The 15,110-nt window shown below is 39.9% G+C and overlaps 1 protein-coding gene across 6 annotated transcripts in view; it reads right to left on the bottom strand.

The window, feature by feature from the left end:
* ADGRB2 (adhesion G protein-coupled receptor B2) overlaps window positions 1-15,110 on the bottom strand; it is a 5,411,420-nt gene that overhangs the window by 1,107,682 nt on the left and 4,288,628 nt on the right. For all 6 annotated transcript variants that reach the window (XM_044082710.1, XM_044082742.1, XM_044082734.1 and 3 more), the window contains one exon: window positions 2,273-2,399. In XM_044082710.1, coding sequence (XP_043938645.1) covers window positions 2,273-2,399 — 127 coding nt within the window. The remainder of the gene's footprint in view (window positions 1-2,272; window positions 2,400-15,110) is intronic.

The following is a 15,110-nucleotide window of genomic DNA, read 5'->3' as shown; positions in this document are numbered from 1 at the left end:
CAGTATTCCGGATGGTGTTACCTATGATAATATCACTGAGAGCAATCATTAGTGCAAACTTATTCTTTATTTTTCACAATGCCAAGGAGGAGAGGTTACTGCAAGGGCAAGCCTTTATTTATAGGTGGCCCTCAACATTTATGGAATGTAATGTACAAGAAATAATGCTGGCACTATTCTTCTTGCCTACACAAGAACTCCATGACCCTACAAGTTAAAAACTGCTTTTGTGAAAATGCTTATTTACTCTGATATAAATAAATCAGCACTACACAATTCCCTATTACGCATATGAATGGGTAAGTGGGAGGGATAAACAAACAGCATCCTTGCATTAAATGAACATATGCGGGACTGTGCGGCTTTTCTGTTGTGCTAATACCCTTCCCCCATGTGACTTGAATGCAGAGGCAGATTTGTAAAGAGGCAGTTGTTCAGAATTAGTCAGTCAAAGACACTCGCTTAGTATTAGAATCTTCTCTGTGCTTGCATTTTTAAAACTGAAGACATGTCAGTTGTTGGACTCTGCTTTTCTGTGTTTTGCATCTGCCTGAATTTTAGGTCCTGTTTTATTTTTTGCATTTTGAGCGTTGCCTGTGCTACTGGTTACTTCAGGTAAGCGTTTCCTGTTTTCCACAGTAAAAAGCTCATTCCTAAGGGCAACCTCCCATCTCCCTGCCAACCAGAGACTCTCTTGGAATATCAATCATACACATGGATTTCAGAGACTTTAGAAATCTGGGTCAGACATGAGAAGATGTACAGATGGAGAGGGGGGACTAGACAAGGTTCAAACCTTTGACATGCTTTGCATTTTCTCAATGTCAGTACATCCCAGTTAAGCTGCAGCATCCCCTTTCTTCTGAAAACTTGAAATATTCTGTTTGCACAACACAGAGTCAAAACTAAACACTTTAGAAGAACCAACTTAATTTTGCAAGACTAAAAAGTGTCTTACAGGAGTGACACATAACTGTCAGGCAAACTAAATATTTTATTATTTTTCCTACATAAAAAGTTGGAACATCTAGTTGTTAATAAGAAAAACTGATGCCAGTGGCTAACATTGGACAAAATAGTTATTAGGTGGAAATATACCTTCCTGACACAAAACATGTTTTAAAGGCCTCCAGCATGCATGAGTTATATTGCTAGGCCAAATGAGGTACACGTGAAATCTTAGAAAGTAAGTCTGCATGAGATTTTGATGTTTAGTGTTTTACATTTTGCCAGTTAAGAGATATTCCACTGATGAACTAAAAGCATGTTACAGTGATGTAGCCATTTTAGATCTACAGGAACTATGCAACAAGGTTATGCAACTCAAAAGTCAAAATACCTTCACAGACAAGGACTTTGCATCTTAAGTCAAATACCTTGAACATCTACAGGAGTATGCCCATAACACTGAATATCTTTGCCAGTTTTGTAAATTTTACATTTGACTTGAAGTGAGATGTGACTTCATCTGAATTTTAATTTCAAGCAAAAGATGAACCTCTTCATAAACTGCATGAGTCTTCAAAGACTACATCTGACATCCTTCTATATGTTATTGCTTATATATCTGACACAGGTCGGCTTCAAGGGTGTCATTCAATAACAAACAAGAAACGTCTGCAACAAAGTACGGTCTACATGTATGCCTCCATTCAGGTCAAATACCACAAAACAAAGCAGTGCAGCTTATAACAACTATATATGCTGTATAACTTATGGTCTGTATGCATGTGCATACACACATATGCACGCACACACAAACACAAACACACACTCGTGATACATATACACAGCACATTCATACTCCAGTTTGTACTCACACGTGTACACATACAAACACACACACACACACACACACACACACACACACACACACGCACACACACGCACACACACGCACACACACACACACACACACACACACATATGTTTATCTTTATATTTAAATAACACACATCTCAAGACCAAAATAATGACCAGTATTTACTGTCTGAGTCCTCATGTTAACAAACAGCAGCAGCCAGTCACAAAAGCCCTTGTCTCTATTAAATCATGCATTTGTTATATTCTGTTTTTCATCTCTCCTTATTTGCAAGGTCATCTTCACTTCTGTCCTGCTCCTGGACAGCTGCTATGTGCACCATTTCACTGTCAATTAAATGTTAATAAATGTTGCATTTCCAAACAATAGGGAAAAAAGGCAAGCAGCCAGCTACTGTTCTGTGAGGAAATAAAACACAAAGAAGCCATGATTTTCATGTTCTCCACTTACCAGATCTTTAGGTTCCTGAGCTAGAACAGCAAACGTGGACAGCTGATTGCAGAGACATTTGGTGTAAGAAGAATGAGAGAGGACGGTTTGGCAGCCTTCTGTGTCCCAGTTTCCCGTGCCAGCATCTCTGATTAACAAAATCAAGAGCCAGAGAGTCAGGGAGAGATTTAAATCATCCAACTTGCATAGCTACACAAGCAATATATACAAATGCTAGCATACACATACAGAGAGAGTGTGAAACAACTTCACAATCCCTTCCTTGATATTAACTCTTCAGGGACTGCAGTGGTGTGATTGCTTCAGCCTGCAGCTGCTTGTACAATTTTTTTATGTCTTCATTTGAAAATCAGGTAAAGGCTAAACACTGCTCTGCTCCGAATTCATTGTCATTTCTTTTTTTCTTTTTTTCTGCATTGGGTATGAAAGCTTCTAGGACTACTGCAGTAAAACCCACACCACACTCTAAAACTGTGGCCTTTCTTCCATACAGTGTTTTCCTACAAAACTCTATTTAAAGGGTTGTAGAGCCAGACATGATAAGGTTGGAATGAAGTAGCATTACTCTGCTTGTCTGGCACCAGTAAAGAATTACGATAAAAAAATTACTAGAAAGCATTGTGCTTTCAGCCTTGATTAAAAAGCTCTGCCATGCAGTATGGCGCTTCTGTCATTAAGCACATTCAACCCATGACCTGCCATAAAAATGCTATATTCAAACTGGAATTGGCACTTGACAGTTTCTGGTTATTTTAAACATTTCCATTTTGGTTTGGAGTTGCACTTTTTATTCAGTATTTTCAAATGTCCCATGCATTATATTTTGTGTCATTAAAATACCATTAAGGGTTTCAAAAAGTCTTTGCCAAATACATTTTATGTACGTCTCCAAGGAGTTTGCCTCTGATCAAAATAAAACAAGCAGCATTGACCATTTTGTCTATCTCAGTCAGCATGGACGACATAAGTAAATGATTATACCTATCTGTAGAACATATATTTAGGTATCCATTATTCTGTACCATATTTATGGTGCTTGAATGATGAAAAATTTTGTTGCAGGGTCACCATGTATTCATGTTGTGGGAGAGCGACATTAAGGAACACCAGGGAACAAATTGCCAATACATCGTGTAAAAGGTTTATAGAGGGATGGATTGCACCTATATTGTGGGAAAGTGTCAAGCAAGAACACACTGCATTCAAATTGTATGAAAGTTCCATGAAGGGACACACTGTATTCATACTGTGAGAAATGACAGGCAGGAGTACATTACACTGGCCTTGTGGGAAGGAGTTAGGTAGAAACAGAATGAGAACTAATCACGCGGTGTAGAGAGATAAACCCCTGACTACAGCAAAAGTGATATGCAAAAGGAGCCACGACCAGCAAAGATGCCACAAATACAATCAACATTTTAACTTTAATGAGCACTTATTCTATTTCTAGTATTCTTAAGGTCCGTTCATAGAATGTGTGATATAAAAATATATACTTTAACATTATAATGTTTTTAAGTACTGAATTTAAATGGTTTTTAACAATGTGTAGAAAATGTTTTTTTTTTTTTTTAAAAAGTAGGCTGGATGAGATTTGTTTTATGATTGGCTGAAAGAGATGTGATTTTAGAGTGGGTTATTTAAATGTGATTGGATATCGAATGAAATTCTGAAGAAGTCTGTTGTTATCAGCTGGATGAAAGTGCTTAATCTCATTATAGGTTCATAGGTTCATAGGTTGGTGCTAGGCTATCGGCCCTAGGGCCTATACAAGCCTAGCCATAACAATTCCCTGGATATTTCTTCCCACGAGTTGCACTGTACATGCACTGTGGTAATCTACCAGGCAGAAACACACTGCACTTATGCTGTGGGAAACGGTCACAAAGGAACTTGCTACATGCACACTGTGGGAAAAGATACTTTGGAGACTTCCATAGGAAACCAGTACAAATTTCCAGTTGAAGTTACACAGGAATGGGAGGAGCAGGAAACCGTGGCAATTGTGATGCAGCCACTGTTGTGGGATGATAGGCCAGTGAGTTCCCACATGACAGAGCAATGGACAACACAGGATGAAACCAAAGAGAATGTGCCACAGGAAGATGCTCTGGAACTTTCTATAGAATGCCCACAAGAAATGGAGAACAAAGAATGTGCCCTCAGTTTAGAAGAAAATGACTTAAGAAATTGCAGAAAGTTAATAAAACCCAAAAAGTTAGAACTTTGATAAAACAAATGAACACAGTAATTAGGACTGTCCACAGAAATTCAAGTGATATAACAGAAGTAAATAGGATATGTTACTGTGCAGCTAAATTAATAACAGATAAAGTCTTACCACAAACATACAGGACAATAAGGGAAAAGAAGGGGAGGAATCACATGCCATCATGGAAGTATCGAACAGAGAAAAGTATAACGCAATTAATACAAGAAATGTCACTGTTAGAAGAGTATAGAAGAGGGAACAGATCAATGAAAATACTCAAAGATAGACGTGATAAAAGCAACACACAGTATCAGAAGAGATCTGGATCTATTGTGGACTATCGCAAATAATAAACTAAAAATATCAGTGCAGGCAAAAAAATGAGAAGATATGTTGATAAATATAAAGGAAAAGTACAAAATAAGCAATTTATTGATGACCCAAAAATGTTTTATAAAGAACTGGGAAACAGGGCAAAAGAAATTGAAGAAACACAGAAAAAAAGATCGATGATAGATACATTTTGGATAAATATTTATGAAGACCCTGTGGAACATAATAAAGTTGCTAAATCGATAGAAAAAGTAAAAGAAAAAATAGATTCATAGATTCATAGGTGTGTAGTAGGCTAATGGCCCTGGAACCTTTATAAACCTAACCCATATGATTACCGTGGCATCGTGACACCCGACCTTAGTTCCTAGAGCCTCTGTTGAGTAGAGCCACTGGAGTGATCCCCGGGGTGAATTTTCTATTTCCCATCCACTCATCAAGATTTCTCTTGAAGAGGGTCAGTGAGATGCTCTGCGTGACACAATAAGAAGTTCAAATGTACAGGATATGAAATGGGATGAAGTAATGGTCAGAGAGACTGAAAAAAAAATTAATAAAAGCCTCTAATTGGAAAACTCCAGGCTCAGATGCAATACCTAACTTTTGGTTAAAAGTATTAACATCTTTACATGAATATTTAACCATGAGTAAGAACTAGTTATATGCACACCCTGAACAGACACCAGCCTGGCTAACCAAGGAAAAAAACAATCGTACTTAAGAGTGAACCTGCAAACTATCATAAAAACTACAGACAAATAACTTGCCTTCTGATGATGTATAAAATATACACTGGAATTGATGCTGACAGAGTTTATAGTTATTTAGACGAAAACTCAATAATTTCAATAGAACAAAAGGGTAATAAAAGAAAGGCGTATGGAACAAAGGATCATTGGATGTTAAATAAAGTCATAATGGAGAACTGAAAAAAGGGGAAGAATCTAAGTATGGCATGGATAGACTATAAAAAAGCATTTGACATTATCCCACATTCATGGATAAAAGAGTGCTTAAAAATGTTTAAGATACACACTACACTGATCAATTACATTACAGCAAACATGAAACAGTGGCAAACCACTCTGCAGTTAAGCCATTACAAAAGACAAATTATTATTCCAGGGATAAAAATTCAAATAGGAATATTCCAGGGTGACTCTCTGTCACCACTGCAATTCCGTCTTGCCCTTAACCCATTAAACTGTTTACTTAACAGCTTAGGCCATGGCTATAATTTGGCTCCTAGAAAACAACAAAGTGTAAAGACTTCTCATTGTAGATGAATTAAAACTGTATAGTTTATCAGATGAAGAACTAAAGCACAACTGTAAGTGGTCAACACTTTTTCAGATGATATAAGAATGTCATTTAGTCTTGATAAATGTGCAAAAGCAACCTTTAAAGCAGAAAAATTGCAACACCAAGAAAACATCAGTTTGGGACAGGAATGTGACATAAAAGAACTTGAGCAAGAGGGAGTGTATAAATATCTGGGAACTGATGAAGGATCAGCAATAAAATATGAACACGTGAATAAAACTCAGTAAGGAATATTTTAGCAGGATTAAATTAATACTAAACGCAGCATTGACATCTAAGAACAAAGTCCAAGCTATAAACCAATTTGCTCTTCTGGTTCTAACCTAAAGTTTTGGAGTGATTGACTAACCCCAAAAGGTGTTGGATAGTTTGTACAGGAAAACAAGAATGCTCATCAAATGATTTATAAAAATCACTGTATACCAAGACTATATATTTCCCATTCTGAAGGAGGTATGGGCCTCCTTGAAATTGATTACATGTACAGATTTGTGATAGTGGGACTGCATACATATTTGCTGACCTGACAAGACCCAAATGTAGTGAAAGTTTTGAAACATAAGGAGAGTAAATCTAAGATGACTTTCCTGCTTAGTCTAGCAGAAACATATTAGAGTCAAGCAGGAATGGAAATCAAACCAGAAGTAGATAAAAATCAGGCAGCAACTGAATGTGCCAAAAAAACAAAAGAAAGAATATAAGGTGAAGGACCAGATGAGAAGGCAAGAAATGTGGAAAATGCATAAATATAGTTGCAAGTATAGAAAACTTCTGGAAGAACCTCTTGTTGATCAGGATCGAAATCAGGAATGGTTAAGGAAAGGGGAATTCACACCAAGAGATGAAAGGTTTATATTGGCGGCCCAAGATAGGGGGCTACGTACACGTTGGCTTACAAAGTGCTTTGAACATGTGGGTGAAACAGACAAATGTAGGTTTGGTAAAACAGAATTGGAGACAGTTGCCCACCTTGTTGATGGCTGTGACATACTAATGGCAGAAGGACTGTATATTGAAAAGCAAAATAATGTGGCAAGACTTTTGCACTGCGGATTGTGCAAACATTATGGTATTAAAGTGGCCGAAAAACATTGGAAACATGAGCCCAAAGCATCATAGAAAATTATGAAGTCTACATCATATGGGATCAACCATTGCCAACAGTTCAAAAGATAGATTCAAGAAAACCAGATATAGTAGTTCATGAAAAGAAGACAAAAGTAGCATTGATCATTGAAATTGTTACATCTAGTGACTACAGTGTCTTGTGTACAGAGACACAAAATCATAAAATATCAGGATTTGCAGGTAGAAATGAGGGCAAAGTGGAAGAAAGATACCCACACAGTCCCAGTAGTAGTAGGGGCAACAGGTTGTATAAAAAAGAATTTATAATTGTAATTAGATAAGTTACTGATACATGTAACTCCATAGGAATTGCAAAAGGAGTCATTACTGGCCACATTGCTGGTGCTGCGAAGAGCACTTCTGGCTGCCATCAAAGATTGAAATAATAATAATTTCATGAACTTTAATTATACCTTGACTTAGGAATGGGGTCCATTCCCATCATGGTATTAGAAACCCAAAAGATTTGTAGAAATTAAAAAAAAAATTATACTATCATGCAGGGTCAGACTGTGACTGTACTGTGAGGAACTGGTCGCAGGGTCAGACTGTGAGAAACTGGTCGCAGGGTCAGACTGCACTTGTACTTTTTTGGATCTTCCATGGCAGGTCAGACTACATTCGTATTGTCACAATGTATCATGTAGGAATACAGCACATTGACATCAGGGGAAGGAGCCAGATAAGCTCATACTGTGCATGCATAGCAGGAAACTGTTAGGTGCAAACACACTGTACCCGCAATGTGGTAATACACAAGGAAAGGAAAAGGGAAAACATCACGTAGCAACATGCTGCACCCACACTGTGGGAAAATATCAGACAAAAACACACTGTACCCGCAATGTGGTAATACACAAGGAAAAGGGAAAACATCACGTAGCAACATGCTGCACCCACACTGTGGGAAAATATCAGACAAAAACACACTGTACCCGCAATGTGGTAATACACAAGGAAAAGGGAAAACATCACGTAGCAACATGCTGCACCCACACTGTGGGAAAATATCAGACAAAAACACACTGTACCCACAATGTGGTAATACACAAGGAAAGGAAAAGGAAAACATCACGTAGCAACATGCTGCACCCACACTGTGGGAAAATATCAGACAAAAACACACTGTACCCACAATGTGGTAATACACAAGGAAAGGAAAAGGGAAAACATCACGTAGCAACATGCTGCACCCACACTGTGGGAAAATATCAGACAAAAACACACTGTACCCACAATGTGGTAATACACAAGGAAAAGGGAAAACATCACGTAGCAACATGCTGCACCCACACTGTGGGAAAATATCAGACAAAAACACACTGTACCCGCAATGTGGTAATACACAAGGAAAAGGGAAAACATCACGTAGCAACATGCTGCACCCACACTGTGGGAAAATATCAGACAAAAACACACTGTACCCGCAATGTGGTAATACACAAGGAAAAGGGAAAACATCACGTAGCAACATGCTGCACCCACACTGTGGGAAAATATCAGAAAACACACTGTACCCGCAATGTGGTAATATACAAGGAAAGGAAAAGGGAAAACATCACGTAGCAACATGCTGCACCCACACTAATATCGGACAAAAACACACTGTACCCACAATGTGGTAATACACAAGGAAAAGGGAAAACATCACGTAGCAACATGCTGCACCCACACTGTGGGAAAATATCGGACAAAAACACACTGTACCCGCAATGTGGTAATACGCAAGGAAAATGAAAACATCACGTAGCAACATGCTGCACCCACACTAATATCAGACAAAAACACACTGTACCCGCAATGTGGTAATACACAAGGAAAAGGGAAAACATCACGTAGCAACATGCTGCACCCACACTGTGGGAAAATATCAGACAAAAACACATTGTACCCGCAATGTGGTAATACACAAGGAAAAGGGAAAACATCACGTAGCAACGTGCTGCACCCACACTAATATCAGACAAAAACACACTGTACCCGCAATGTGGTAATACACAAGGAAAAAGGAAAACATCACGTAGCAACATGCTGCACCCACACTAATATCAGACAAAAACACACTGTACCCGCAATGTGGTAATACACAAGGAAAAGGGAAAACATCACGTAGCAACATGCTGCACCCACACTAATATCAGACAAAAACACACTGTACCCGCAATGTGGTAATACACAAGGAAAAGGGAAACCATCACGTAGCAACATGCTGCACCCACACTGTGGGAAAATATCAGACAAAAACACACTGTACCCGCAATGTGGTAATACACAAGGAAAGGAAAAGGGAAAACATCACGTAGCAACATGCTGCACCCACACTGTGGGAAAATATCAGACAAAAACACACTGTACCCACAATGTGGTAATACACAAGGAAAGGAAAAGGGAAAACATCACGTAGCAACATGCTGCACCCACACTGTGGGAAAATATCAGACAAAAACACACTGTACCTGCAATGTGGTAATACACAAGGAAAAGGGAAAACATCACGTAGCAACATGCTGCACCCACACTAATATCAGACAAAAACACACTGTACCCGCAATGTGGTAATACACAAGGAAAAGGGAAAACATCACGTAGCAACATGCTGCACCCACACTGTGGGAAAATATCAGAAAACACACTGTACCCGCAATGTGGTAATACACAAGGAAAAGGGAAAACATCACGTAGCAACATGCTGCACCCACACTAATATCAGACAAAAACACACTGTACCCACAATGTGGTAATACACAAGGAAAGGAAAAGGGAAAACATCACGTAGCAACATGCTGCACCCACACTGTGGGAAAATATCAGACAAAAACACACTGTACCCACAATGTGGTAATACACAAGGAAAGGAAAAGGGAAAACACCACGTAGCAACATGCTGCACCCACACTGTGGGAAAATATCAGACAAAAACACACTGTACCCACAATGTGGTAATACACAAGGAAAAGGGAAAACATCATGTAGCCACATGCTGCACCCACACTGTGGGAAAATATCAGACAAAAACACACTGTACCCACAATGTGGTAATACACAAGGAAAAGGGAAAACATCACGTAGCAACATGCTGCACCCACACTGTGGGAAAATATCAGAAAACACACTGTACCTGCAATGTGGTAATACACAAGGAAAGGAAAAGGGAAAACATCACGTAGCAACATGCTGCACCCACACTAATATCGGACAAAAACACACTGTACCCACAATGTGGTAATACACAAGGAAAGGGAAAACATCACGTAGCAACATGCTGCACCCACACTGTGGGAAAATATCAGAAAACACACTGTACCTGCAATGTGGTAATACACAAGGAAAGGAAAAGGGGAAACATCACGTAGCAACATGCTGCACCCACACTGTGGGAAAATATCAGACAAAAACACACTGTACCTTCACTGTGGGAAGCTATCAGGCAAGGACACCGAGTTCATAGGTGTTTACTGGGCTAATGGCCACAAGGGCCTTTTTAAGCCTAGCCATGCATCCCAAATCTCTGACAAGTTCTGATACCCTAGATAAGTGTAAGCATGGGCCTGGGAGATGAACCATTTACAGGTTACCTGTGTCCATTAGAGACATAGGTGTCAAACCAGGGAAGAATTTCTGGTTTCCCATCCAATTGTCCAAGTTGCACGTGAATTGCGTTATGGAGGAACTCTGCTTCACATGGATGGGGAGCCTGTTGCATATATGGGGTAGTCTCTGGGATACATACCTATCTCTCCAGCAGGTCCTATTTATACCACAGGAAGGTTTAAGTCTTTAGAATGCCAAATTCTGGTGCTGTGTGTTTTGTGGAAATGCAGAAGGTTCATCATAGTGGGGTTTGACAATGCCCTGTATGCCAGGCATAGACCTCCCCTCAAAAGCCTGTAGGAGACAGAATACAGGGATAGGGCCTTAAGACAGTCTGCATAGGACACTTTACTTACACCCTATATGCTTTTAGTGAGGAACCTCTGTGGACACTCCAACTGTTGGATATGCCTGCTTAGGTACATACCAAAGAGGGCATTGTACTCAGTGATAGGTCTGATGAATGCTGAATACAGTGGAACAATGACTTTCTTGGACTTAGATGGCATGCCTTTGTTTATAATTGCACAACATAGAATACTTTCCTCATGATATGCAACAATTTGCAGCTATACTGTGGGAAACTATCAGACAAAGACACGCTTCAATCACATTCTGAGAAACTATCATACATGGGCACACTGCACCCCTATTGTGGGAAAATGTCAGGCAGGGTTAGACTGCACACATATCATGAGAGGGTGTCCATGGGAAGTAGGGAGCTAATATTCATGACAACCTCTTCTTACTACGGGCCACTCACCCCACACAGAAGTAGAGTATGTTTACTTATCAAACATTGGCATTTGCTTCCATCTCCTAGATGTCATAAGCCATGTGAAATTTTGTCTGATTGTATTTCACAAATTTATAGATTCAGATGACAAATTTAGGACCTACTGGCCAACAGGAAGCTCAGTTGTCATAACCACGTGTTGACAATTTTATTGTTTCCGTTGGCCCGAATACCAGAGTCTTGGGATTTCTGCATGGGATACTGTCACCTCTTCCATGACGTCAGGTTGTCAGGGATATAAAACATGCAGCTGATGCCATTACATCAGTTTTTCTTGCCCTAGATGTCAGGAGCCCCCAAAATAGGAAGCTATTACATGGTGTGGAACACCTCCAGTAAAAAGTAAATACCCCTGCCATAAAAGATAACCATAAAGAGGATAGGTAAAAAGGATAGAGAAAACCAGGGGGCTGGAGGGAGGGGAAACCAGGACTGCAACAGTGAATACACTCAAACATCTACATTTATGGTAAGTGTACACAACTGTACTATGTTCTTCATGTTTCACTGTTGTAGTCATCACACTTGGGTTGATTCCCAAAGCTGAGGAAGGGTGGAGGCAGTCAAGAAGTGTTGGGGCTGGCTAGCAGGCCTTGTAAGACTGCTGTAGCAAATCCAGCTCTGGATTTAGAAAAAATAGATAAGTGGTAATGCTTGGTGAAGGTGTGTACAGAAACCCTGTCCCCTTTCTTCTACTGGAATAAGTTGAATAGCCCTGATACTGAGATGGGAAATTACTTGCTTTTGAGCCTCTGCCCACAGGTTTGGAGGAAGGTCTGGCAACCTGCTTGGTGTCGGCAGTGAGTGTAAGTAGAATCTGTATCCCTGGGATACAATGTTTAGAACCCATCGGTCCTGAGTAATGGACATACATTTTTTTGCAATGAAGGGTGAGTTTTCCTTCTAGGGGTGCAAGTACTTGGGCATGGCTGGGAAGGATAAATGGAAAGTCATTGTGAACTTTTTCCATAAGGGGGTGGCTTACCACTACCTGGTTTTGAGGTGGAAACGCTCCATTGTTTAGATTTCTGCATACCCTGAGACTCTAATCTTGGTGGTCTGTTTCCCCTGGGTTTGGACTGAGAAGGCCTGAGAGGGACTGGAAAGGACCAGTTTTTTGAAGGCCAAGCCTGTAAGAAATATTTGACTGTTTGCATAGATTTAGCTTTTTCTTCCATCTTTTTAAGAACTTCTGCTTTTGTGCCAAACAAACGCTCCTGATTTAATGGAGCATTTAGTAGTTTTGCTTTGACATGGTCAGGCAAGACTTGTTCTTTTAGCCAAACATGCCTTCTCAGTACAGATCTAGTGACAGCAGCCCTGCAAGATGCTTCTACGGCATCAAACCCACATTGCAAAGTATGTTTACTAACTTAGTTTGCAGAATGCATTAACACTTGTAAATCTTTATTTTCTGCATAATCTGGAATTAACACCATTTTTTGTTTAATTAGTTCCATAATATGTTGCTGGCACTTCAACATGTGAAACTGGCAGTTCAAAGCCCTGATGGCAAGAGTTGCAGAGGTATATACCTTCTTACCCCATCTGTCTAAAGCTCTAGAATCCCTGCCTGAAGGGGTAGGGTTTTTGGCTGTAGTAGCCTTAATGCCTTTAGGTCCCTGGGAAATGGTCTCTGGATCTGAGAAATGGTCTCTGGATCCACAGTAGGATTCCTAAAGAGAAATTTGTGAGAAATCAGGTACTCTGTAGTACCTGTCAGGTTTTCTAGGAGCTGGTGGTAAGGTGTCAGGAGTAAGACATCGTTTTCAATATCCAGAACAGGGGCATAGCTAGAGGCCTGTGCTGAGGCAAATCTAAAAATTCCCTGAGTCTCTTTTTGGACTGAGGATAGTCCTGGCATTCCCAACCAAAATGATCTCTTAACGTATGCAAGGTTTCACCAAAAGAGAAATCCTATGGAGGGGAGGCAGAGGGAATGGATTCCTCTGCATCTGAATCCTCATAGATAGATAAGGTTATATTCTGGTAATCAGAATGGTCAGTCATCAGACTCCTACTCTGTAGAATCAGAAGGAAATTCAATTCTTGAACCCTTGAATCCCTCTATATCCTTTCTCTCTACTCCATCCTAATTCTCTTTTTTTTTCTCTCTTCTCTTTTCTTCTCTCGATCACAGCTTGATCAAACCTTAATCCTCTCTCAGTCTATGTACTTTCTCTCTCTCTCTTCTCCTCATATTGTAAATATTGTAAATAGCATGTAACCTTAGACCTTCTTCTCATACAGTTTAACCTGCTACTTGAAGGAAACTACTAAATCTATTATCTACCTTCCTGAATGATGATTTTTGAAGTATACTGTGTGTTTTTGCTTTTTTTTACTAATCTGTATCAATGTAATGTAATTTCAAATGTATATATTTTATTACTACCTTTTACACCATGTAACTAAGATTGAATTTGCTTTGCTTTTGGAGCTTTTCTCCCCGGGCCTCCACTGAAAATGGGTACGTTCTGGCCCAGTGGACTTCCCCGGTAATCAAACTGGAAATAAATAAATAAATAAATAAAATTCTTTGTCTTTTAGCAGGGGAAGGCTGGCTTCCCCTAATTAGAGTAATAAGGTCTTCAGCCATTCTAAGCATTTTTTTTTGTGGCATGGGAGGATGAGCATGTGCTTTGGATGTTGGTTTTCTAGGCGTAGTGCGAACTCTGGGCCTGAGAAACTCAGTAGTTTTAATAGGAAATGAAGTTGTCGGTTTAATATGAATATCGGTAGATCAGAATATACCCTCAGAAGCTGGTGCCTGCACAGTGGCTCCGGAACCATCCAAGGTAGAGACATCCGCAGGTTCCATAGTCGAAGAAGCATCTCGCAGCATACCAGACTCTGAATGGGTCTCAGCAGAGGCCTGCGAATCTGTAGAAGCAGGCATCAAGGGCATCAGGGGCTGCAAAGGCACCTCACTGAGTACCGGCATTCTGGTGACAAGCTTAATGGAAGCATCATCTGCAGTTTTTGACCTATGCGGTTTTTCGGAAGATCGGTAGTCAGATGGCTTACTGAAGCCATTTTGGAATATGGAGAATGAAAGCGAAAGAATTTAGCTACAAAAATAGCCCGACAATGAATGGTTTGGGTGTTAAACAAGGCACAAAACCGACAGCTAGGGACGTCGTGGTCTGGGCCTAAACAGGTGATGCAGTAAGAATGAAAATCTCTGTGAGGTATTTGCTTTCCATAGGCAAGATAATTGTTAATTTTTTCTGACATTGGTTAGAGCAAGAAAAAAGAATCCCAAATGGGGTACTTAGATTTAGAATACCTCAGGTCTGAAACTCAAAAAAATGAAAATTTCAGGTAGCGGCCAACCGGCACTTGCGAACTGCTTCTGCTTCGGGCTCCTTCTCAGCAAGAAAGACTGATGTAATGGTGTCGGCTGCATGTTTTATACCCCTGATGGCCTGACATCATGGAAGAGGCGACAGCAT

The sequence above is a fragment of the Protopterus annectens genome, chromosome 1.part1 (genome assembly GCF_019279795.1).
Source record: "Protopterus annectens isolate FY-2018-M chromosome 1.part1, PAN1.0, whole genome shotgun sequence".
Taxonomy (NCBI): Eukaryota; Metazoa; Chordata; order Ceratodontiformes; family Protopteridae; genus Protopterus; species Protopterus annectens.
This window is presented reverse-complemented; position numbering and strand designations above follow the sequence as displayed.